Source organism: Triticum dicoccoides, chromosome 7A (genome assembly GCF_002162155.2).
Source record: "Triticum dicoccoides isolate Atlit2015 ecotype Zavitan chromosome 7A, WEW_v2.0, whole genome shotgun sequence".
Taxonomy (NCBI): domain Eukaryota; kingdom Viridiplantae; phylum Streptophyta; class Magnoliopsida; order Poales; family Poaceae; genus Triticum; species Triticum dicoccoides.
In genome coordinates, this window is record NC_041392.1 from 535,986,326 (window position 1) to 535,995,934 (window position 9,609).

At 46.2% G+C, this 9,609-nt stretch overlaps 1 protein-coding gene across 1 annotated transcript; it reads left to right on the plus strand.

Annotated features, from left to right (window-relative positions):
* Nucleotides 1–4,751: 4,751 nt before the first annotated feature.
* LOC119334563 (GDSL esterase/lipase At1g29670-like) lies at nucleotides 4,752–7,357 on the plus strand. The gene is made up of 4 exons (XM_037607108.1): nucleotides 4,752–5,339; nucleotides 5,902–6,162; nucleotides 6,427–6,682; nucleotides 6,776–7,357. Exons 1-4 carry the CDS (start codon nucleotides 4,881–4,883, stop codon nucleotides 6,997–6,999), a joined length of 1,200 nt encoding a protein of 399 aa, XP_037463005.1. The 5' UTR covers nucleotides 4,752–4,880; the 3' UTR covers nucleotides 7,000–7,357.
* The last annotated feature ends 2,252 nt before the right edge of the window (nucleotides 7,358–9,609 follow it).

Here is a 9,609-nt window from a genome sequence, read left to right on the forward strand (position 1 = left end):
CCAAACCGAATTGGACTAGGGTTGGGGGGTGACCCCCCCTTTCCTTCTTCTCCTCCACCTCTTTCCCCTTCCCCCCTTCTCCGGAAAGGAAAGGAGGGGGCCGAATCCTACTTGGACCGGGAGTCCAAGTAGGACTCCCCCTTTGACGCCCCCTTGGGCCGGCCACCTCCCCCCTTTATATATGTGGGAGGGGGCACCCCAAAGGCACACCAAGTCTTCTCTTAGCCATGTGCGGTGCCCCCCTCCACAGTTACACACCTCGGTCATATCATTATAGTGCTTAGGCAAAGCCCTGCGCTGTTAACTTCAACAACACCATCAACACACCGTCGTGCTGATGAAACTCTCCCTCGTCCTCAACTGGATCAAGAGCTCGAGGGACGTCATCGAGCTGAACGTGTGCTGAACACGGAGGTGCCGTACATTCGGTCTTGGATCGGTTGAATCACGAAGAGGTTCGACTACATCAACCGTGTTACTAAACACTTCTGCTTTCGGTCTACGAGGGTACGTGGACACACTCTCCCCTCTCGTTGCTATGCATCACCTAGATAGATATTGCGTGATCGTAGGAAATTTTTTGAAATACTGTGTTCCCCAACACCAAGGACCCTGGCGTCTGGTCGTGGAGTCCGAGAAGTACTCTTACCTTGCGTTCCAAACCGACTTTGAGGAGGCTCTTTCTCCAAGAAATGACACCAGGGCTCAACATATAAATAGAGGGCCAGGGCTAGCACCCGGGACACATCAAGATTCACCAAGCCATGTGTCGGCAACCCCGTCCCCTCTAGTTTATCCTCCGTCTTAGTTTCCGTTGTGCTTGGTGAAGCCCTGCAGAGATTGTTCTTCACCACCACCGTCACCACGCCGTCATGATGCCGGAACTCATCTACTACTTCGCCCCTCTTGCTGGATTAAGGAGGCGAGGACGTCATCGAGTTGAACATGTTATGAACGCGAAGGTGCTGTATGTTCGGTACTTGATCGGGATGGATCATGAGGGTGTACGACTACATCAAACGCGTTGACAAACGCTTCCGCTTAGCGATCTACAAGGGTATGTAGATGCTCCCCCCTCTCGTAGCTTTACATCTTCATGGATAGATCTTGCGTGTGCGTAGAACATTTTTGTTTTCCATGCAACGTTTCCCGACACGATCTAACCAAAAAACTTCGCCGCTGTCATCACCAACATTCTCCCCCTCTATGCAGTGGTGTAACCTGTCTTCCCCTGTTGTAATCTCTACTTGAACATGGTGCTCTATGCTATATATTATTATCCAATGATGTGTTGCACCTATTTTATGTTTGACTAGATTTGATTTGTCATGTGGGTTAATTGTGGTGTGATATTATTGCTATGAGCTGTACGTTATTATGGTGTTGTCCTATGGTGCCCTCCGTTTTGCGCAAGCATGTGGGATCCCCGTTGTAGGGTGTTGCAATATGTTAATGATTTGCTTACGGTGGGTCGCGAGAGTGACTATAGACCTAAACCTGAGTTCGTGAGTTGTTGCATATGGGATCAAAGGGGACTTTTTTACTTAATGCTACTGTTGGATTTTACCTTAATGAAGATTTGGTAACCGCAGATGCTTGCTAGAGTTCCAATTATAAGAACATGTGTCCCAAGTATGGAAAGTATGTTAGCTTAAGCCTCTCACTCGTATCGTAGGATAAGTATCACTGTCGTGTCATATTCAATTCCTCGAGGACAAACGTTATCTCATTGTTTTCAAAAACCTTTACTTTATTGATCTTTTATTAAAAAAGCAACTAACTCTTTATTACCTTGCAAAGCTATCTTTTTATTCTCACAAAGTAGTTTTATTCCTTTTTCTAGGTAAAGTGAACGTTAGTGTGCGTAGAGTTGTATCGGTGGATGATAGAACTTGAGAGAATATAAATTCTACCTTTAGCTCCTCGTTGGGTTCGACACACTTATTTATCAAGAAGGCTACAATGGATCCCCTATACATGTGGGTTATTACACGTCGAGGTTCTGTCCAAGGTTTTGCCCGAGAGCCTCCCGACGGGCTGTCCAAGGGACCATCCGAGGTTCTGTTCGAGAGCCTCCTGAAGCTTAATTCTTGCTCGTCCTCAAGTAGGTAGATGATAAAACAAAGATAATTTTTGATGTGGAATGCTACCTAGCATAATCTTGATCAAATAAAGTAATTTGTTTATGAACTAGGGATAGAAATGATTCAAGAACAATCCATCAATTTGACATTGAACAAATCTTGCCTTTCAAGAATAAAGATGCTAAGGGACTTCCTCTTAAAAAGACAGTCGAATCAAGAGATGGCCCAGGCTCATGACTAGGCACTTGAGCTATGCTCACCTTGAACCAACTATTAAACCCCAATGCAATACTTCAGCATGAGTTAAGACCCTTTAGTACTTTGGATGGAAAAATAGAATGATGGTAAAGGTTTATTAGAAGAAGAAAATTAAGAGAGTCTCACACTAAGGTAATTGACCGTTAGGCAATGGAGAGGCCTTGCAGTCGATATTAATATGAGGGGTTGGGATTGCCATGCAACGGATGCACTAGAGTTATAAGTGTATGAAATCTCTCCAAATGAACTAATGGGGTGTGCATCCAACTTGCTTGTTCACGAAGACCTTGAGCATTTGAAGAAGCTCGTCATTGGAATATGCAATTCAAGTTCTATAATGTGAAAGATACCCAACTAGTATGACAATGAAGCATATGAAAACTCTGTATATGGTGCTACTTTGAAGAACAAGTGTGTATAAAGGATAGTAGTATGCCCCTTCTCCATTTATTCTCTCTCTTTTTCTTCTTTTTTGGGGATCCTTTTGGCCTCTTTTTTCTTGAACTCTTTTTGGCCTTTTTTGTGGGAAACACTCCCACCCAGTAGTCTGACTAGAAGCCAAGCGTCAGACCTGTCGAAAGCCGTCAATCCTAGCTGAATCTCACAGTTAACATAATCTAACCCCGTCACCACTTTTCAATAACAAATAGAATAAGGAAGTAAATCACGTCGCCCAAACGCCCCGCTAATTTCTCCCTCTAATCACTCCCCCGTCGTCTCTTTCCTCGAAGCTTTCCCCAAACCAAGCTCGCCATCCACACATACCGCTCCCCACCTTCGAATTGGACTCCAGCCAACAAAGCAGATTTTCCAGCTCCCCTTCCCCGTGCCTCCCCACCTCACTGCCCAAATCGGCGATGGTGGTCCTCCCCGATCCATCGCCCTCTGCTTTGATGTGGCCCCGATGCGACATTACAGGTGCTCCATCGCAGCCTTAGGGGGCGGGGCTCCCCATCTCCATCTCGATTAGGGCCTGGGCTACCATCCATCTTCCTCTACCCCGACGGAAGACCATGATTTCACCATTGTTCCCCCCTCTTCGAAGTGCCTCTGCTCAGAATCAAAGCTATTGTACTGCGACAATCCATCTAACCCCTTCCCCAGGCGTGTGATTAGCATCTGTGCCCGCTTTCGGCTACAACCACACTCTATAATGTCAATTTTTGCATTTAGACATGTAATGAGTACTCTGCCTAGTACTAATTGGTTCATGTATTCATTATGTGCCTATTAGTGTTCTACAAATTCATGTATCAGGTCAGATAATAATTAGAAAATATTAATTGTTGTGATAGCAAACATTATGTGTGCTTCCTACTCCATAGATATGGCTCCCCATTTGGCGGAAACATTTGTTTTCATTTCATTTTCAAATTTCCAAGCTTCCAAGCAAGACTACTGATGCACCCAGTTCACATTTTCATGCTTATGACTAGCTTGCATCCACAATATGCTTCCAAGTAACAGTTCTGATGTATGCGGGACAACACAGAAGTATAGGGCCGGTTTGAGGGGACAGTTCGGTCGCATTTTTGCGACTGGTCACTAACCGGACCATATAGGGCGGTTTGAGAGGGGGGGGGGGGTCTTATTTTCACAACTGGTCACTTACCGAGCCATCCGTGCAAACATATAGGGGGAATTTGAGTTGTCCGGTTGTAGATGCTCTAAAACAGAAGTCTTTTCTATGGGAAGATATCCTGTGATACCATGATACCATGTCATAAAATTCAAATTTACATGTTGCAAAAAATTCTGAATTTTTCTGTGAATATTCACAAGACAGATGTCTACTATCCCTAAAAAAATCAGATTCAAATACGAAATACACATTGAGAAACAAAAAAAGACACAGAATGACATTGTTCACATGTGGATTGTCTTTTTTGTTTCTCCTTGTATATTTCAATTTTGGATCCGATTTTTTTTAGTAATTATAGACACAGGTCTTGAGAACATTCACAATTTTTTCAGAATTTTTTGAAACATGAAAAACTTGAGTTTTAAAATTGGTAGCATGGTATGATGTGATATCTACCCCTGTTTCTATGGCACGCCTAAGAGCAACAGGCAAGTTTCTGTTAGACGAACATTTGGTCAAGTCTTCATTGAGTGCCAACAACGGAGTTGTCACCTGCCTATCCACCGGCTCGAGATATCACATCGCTCCTTGTATGCACGCACCTGGTAAGATCTCAGGAGTGATGTGCCCCATAACCCTCAGGGTTGATCGAAAACCGCAGAGAAGAGTTTGTACTGTACACGCGCATGCAGTAACTGCATGCAGATCTCCAGATCCCTCTGCCTCTCGAGGTGCACAAACCTACCCGCATTCATTCAGCCCGACAGATGTTGCTGTTGCGCACCTCCCTCTTGACCTCTTGTGCCTATAAGTAGCAACCCTCTCTATGTCGCCATAGGTACCTCTGTGTCATGCAGTAAAGCTCACGAGTTACCGTCAGTTCCAGTACCTTATCGCTACCTCGATTTTGTTTGGTTACTATTACTCCCGCCTCATCTCAGCTCGTTTCACCGACAATGGCCATGGCCAAGGTCGCCGCGGTCGTGGCGTCGCTCTACCTATTTATCGTGCTAACACGGTGCGACGCTGCCGCTGCTGGTGCGGGCGGTTCGACGAGCTGCCACGGCGGCAGAGCTGTGGGGAGGGGCGGCGGCGGCCGGGCGAGGGCGCCGATTGCGAAGGCCGTGTTCGTGTTCGGGAGCTCGCTGGTGGACAACGGCAACAACAACTTCCTCAACAGCACCGGCGTGCGCGCCGACTACCTGCCCTACGGCGTCGACTTCCCGCTCGGCCCCTCCGGCCGCTTCTCCAACGGCCGCAACACCATCGACGCTCTCGGGGAGCTTCTCCGCCTCCCCCGCGGCGGCCGCATCCCGCCGTTCGCCGACCCGGGCACCAGGGGCCGCGCCGCGCTGCATGGCGTCAACTTCGCGTCCGGCGGCTCTGGAATCCTCGACCGCACCGGCCAGGACACCGTGAGTACCATTGCTAGTAGTATTGCTGCTCTTTACATGGTTGCGTGTTCGAGCTTCAACTAATCAACTATTCCCTGTGTTTAGTAGTAATGAACAAGCGTCTACGCATCCTAAAAATTTAACTTCTGTCATGCGTGTTCGAGCTTAAACTGATCAACACTATTCCCTCTGTTTCAATTAACAAGCCGTGCACGCATCCTAAAAGTTTAACTTTTATCATGCATTGTATCAATAACATATATTTTATGAATAAAAGATTATACCACTGAAAACATCTTTCGGATACAAAATCAATAATATAGTTTTTGTCACATACAATCCATATTTGGTCGGTCTAATTTATGCTCAAAAGTTAACTTTAAAATTCACGCGCAACTTATTAATTGAAATAGAGGAAATACATTTAGTGTAGAATTATCATGTGAAACAGTGAAAGCGACAGCATGGTAGATTTCCATTTTTGTGAAAAAGTGGTGGAATGGAGACACTACAATAACTGTAGCTGCGTCACTTATAGCTATATGGAAGATGGCTATGTGATGTGTGTTTGCTGCATATTTAGGGCAAGGTGTTGAGCCTGAACCAGCAAATCAGCAACTTCGAGGCAGTGACTCTCCCCGACCTTCGAGCAACGACAGCCAGCACTCGCCAGATGAAGGGCCATGATTTCTTGCACGATTGCTTCCTGCCCAGGAGCCTATTCGTGATCGGGACAGGCGGCAACGACTACCTGCTCAACTACTACCGGCCCAGAAATACATCCAGGCCCCAATTGTCAGACTTCACACGCTCACTGATCACCAAGCTCTCGGCCCATCTTCAGGTGAGTGGCATGTTAGTTAATGCACACTCCTGTGCTGTGCTTACTATACAGAGCATTTCCTTCCCCATTCATTGCAAACTGTAATGAAGGGGCGTACTGCCTGCAGAAGTACGGTTCCTAGTACATGCAGTATATGAAGAATCAAGTGAATGAATTGAATGAGTAGGCTGCCTAACGTGGACCATTTGGTTTTATTTCTCTCGTGGTACAGTAGTACCTTTTTTTGCCGTTTTGAGTGAGACGTTTGCATTTACGTGGGCGTAGAGGCTGTATGGTCTGGGGGCGAGGAAGTTTGTGATCTTCTCCATCCAGCCCATGGGGTGCACCCCCGTGGTGAGGGCGTCCCTCAACGTCACCGGCGCAGGCTGCGTCGAGCCGGTGAACGGCGCGGCGCTCCTCTTCAACGGCGAGCTGAGGTCGCTCGTCGACGCCACGGGGCCGCGCATGCCCGGCGCGAGCTTCGCCGTCGTCGACTCCTACAAGATCATCAAGGACCTGCTGGACCACCCAAGGAAACATGGTACGATATCGACGCCTGTATCGATCGGTTACGATATTGGTCATGTGGATCTCTAGCTTATTTGGCTTGAATTTTGATCTTTGATTGTGCCAGGCATCAGGGAGACGTATCGGGCTTGCTGCAGTGAGCTGGCGTCATCCGGGGTGCTGTGTAAGAAGGGAGGGCCCATCTGCAGGGACCGGACCAAGTACGTCTTCTTCGACGGGCTCCACCCGACAGACGTGGTGAACGCCAGGATCGCGCGCAAGGGATTCGGCTCCGAGTCGCCGCGGGAAGCGTACCCCATCAACGTCAAGAAATTGGCTATGCTGTGGTAGCGGCGATCCTCCCGAGTATAAACAGAGACACGTGGTACTAGCATTTAGTATTAGCACTAGCCGGAGTCTTATCGTATTAGTGGTACCAGCTAGCTTTGTGATCAGGCAATGCAGCAGTAGCGTTGTACCAGTGTTCTATTATTCGATCAGGATTCGCCGGCCACCGTTTGTAGCTCTGCTCCGCACTTCCTGCGGCGAATAAGAGCGTCTACAGCCGGACTTCAAATTCGACTTTCAAATGTCGGCGAACGCGCCGGTGCATCCGCGGGCATTGACCGGATACTCTTAAATAATGTAATTCATATTTGGATATTATGGGTGTGTTTAGAGCACATCTAGATGTGTTCTAGTTATTGCACATCTAAGTGAGTGAATCAAGCATAAAGAGGAAAAGAAAAAAGAAAAAAAAATCTGCACGAATCTTAATGTATAATCAATGACATAAAATTTAGATGTGCAATACTTATGGCACATCTAGATGTGCTTTAGCAAAACTGATTATCATATCTCAAACTCATACAAATCCATGCAACTACGTCGTTGCGCACACATCGTCCTGCTACTCCATCACTATTAACTAGACATTTTTTGGAAATGGACTACTACTAACTAGACATGACATTGGACTACTAAAATTTGACATGTTTGGTTATGATGGAATTTATCCATGGCTACCCTTATCCTTTCCGGCGCCCTTGCCGTCCTTCTCGCAGAAGTACCGGTCGAAGACGTACGGATCGTGCCGGATTTGTTCGTCGCCGGAGCTGTCCTCACCGTTACTATCCGCCTTCTCCTCCTTCGGTGGCAGTCCAGCCCAGGGCCGGCTCTGGCCCAGGGCAAGAGGGGCGACGACCTGGGGCCTAGCCGAACTAGGGGCCCATATCTGTTACGTAAGAAGAGAAAAAAGGCCCATCTATCAACTATACAGGCACGGCCAGGTCCAAGTCTGTAGCAAGTACACACGAAACTTGAAAAAAATTGCAAGGACGCATGGATGCACTGCTGCACACCCGCGCTAGACGTTTTGAGACATACAGAAATGAAGGCTTTGTCTGCAATTTGAATAATCCTTACAACAGAGAGAAGAAGAATACTTATAAAATATTTGATGCTAATTAAAGTTTATCGGTGTTTATGGCTTTAAAATTATTTTATGCACCCATGTACTCACTATCCGTTAACTTTTTTTTCTCTTTGCGGCTCATTGATAGAGTTTGTCCTAGGGCCTCTGGAATCCTAGAGCAGGCCCTGGTCCGGCCATGGCACGGACCGCACGATTCTGCTCTCAAGCAAGGGCGCGCATGTCCCTTCAATGTCATTTCCTCACAATGCGGGTGCGGATGGCTTCCTCCTCTGCGGCCGCCCACGCCGCCGTATCAGCCGCCTCTGTCGCCGTCATTTTCGCCTTGATACGGGCCTCGGCGGCCCTTATCCTCTCCTTCCCACGGCAGGACGCCCATTCTCGGTGGGAGTGATAGTCTGCCCGACCGCTGATGGGAAGGAGAGGTGTTCCGGCTACCGGAACCGTGAGGATCCAACCCCAGAGGACCCGAGCGCTCGGTGAGCCGACGTTATGGAGTCACGCCGGACAGATCCGTCCATCGGCTGGGCGCTGTCCTCCTGGTAGCGGTGGAGTCCAATGCGAACTGTCATTTCCTCCACCAACCTGCACGGGGTGACACCCCATTAGACGGATCCGGACTAGTCGGAGTCTGATTCGCTGTCTGCCATGCCGGAGAAGGCCGAAAACCGTCGGAGATGAGCTCAGGTCGCAGAGGGGAGTGGAGTGAAGTGGCTAGGGTTTGCTCCGGCGAGTGACTATTCATCACCTTGGGTGAGGAATAATTATTCTTCACCCCCCCTCTCTCTTTTACCATCAATGCATCATAATTTTAGGTTCCGTAAGTTTTCTCTTATTTCCGACGTAATAAGGGACAGTAATAAAAAAAAATATAATCATCGTAAAAAATATTTTATGTTAAGTAAAATTACAGACGTAAAAATATAGTGTAAAATACACATAAACCGTAAATTTTCTTGTCTTATGACCTATATTTTTATTTTGTTATGCCAAATTTTACGTAATGAATAAATATGAATGTAACTATTTATATCCCAAATGTAATTTAATTACGAAATGATCGTAAGATTATCTTGGGTGAAGAATAACTTATTCTGCACCCTGGGTGATAAATAGTATCATTATTTATGTGTGTGTGCATGTGTGTGTGTCTATATATATATATATATACATAGGAAAATGGTTGTGTACTCCCGTTCTTCATATACCACATAGATGAATCTTTTATACCTCTTTATTATTTTTAATATACTTAATTAGTAATTATTAGATACCCAAAAATGAGTTTCATGAAAAAATTCATGTGAGTCTATATATTTTTAAATGTTTGCGTATATACTGATGTGTTCGTAGGTGAAAAAGGTATATTACAAAAAATACGTCGCAGATGATATTTTTACAACAAAACTCGTATTGGGGTATCTTAAAATATTTAATGAATTATATTAAGAATAATAAAGAGGTATAATTAATGCGTATATGAGGTATATTGAGGATGAGAGTACATACTCTCAGGAGTACAGAAGAGG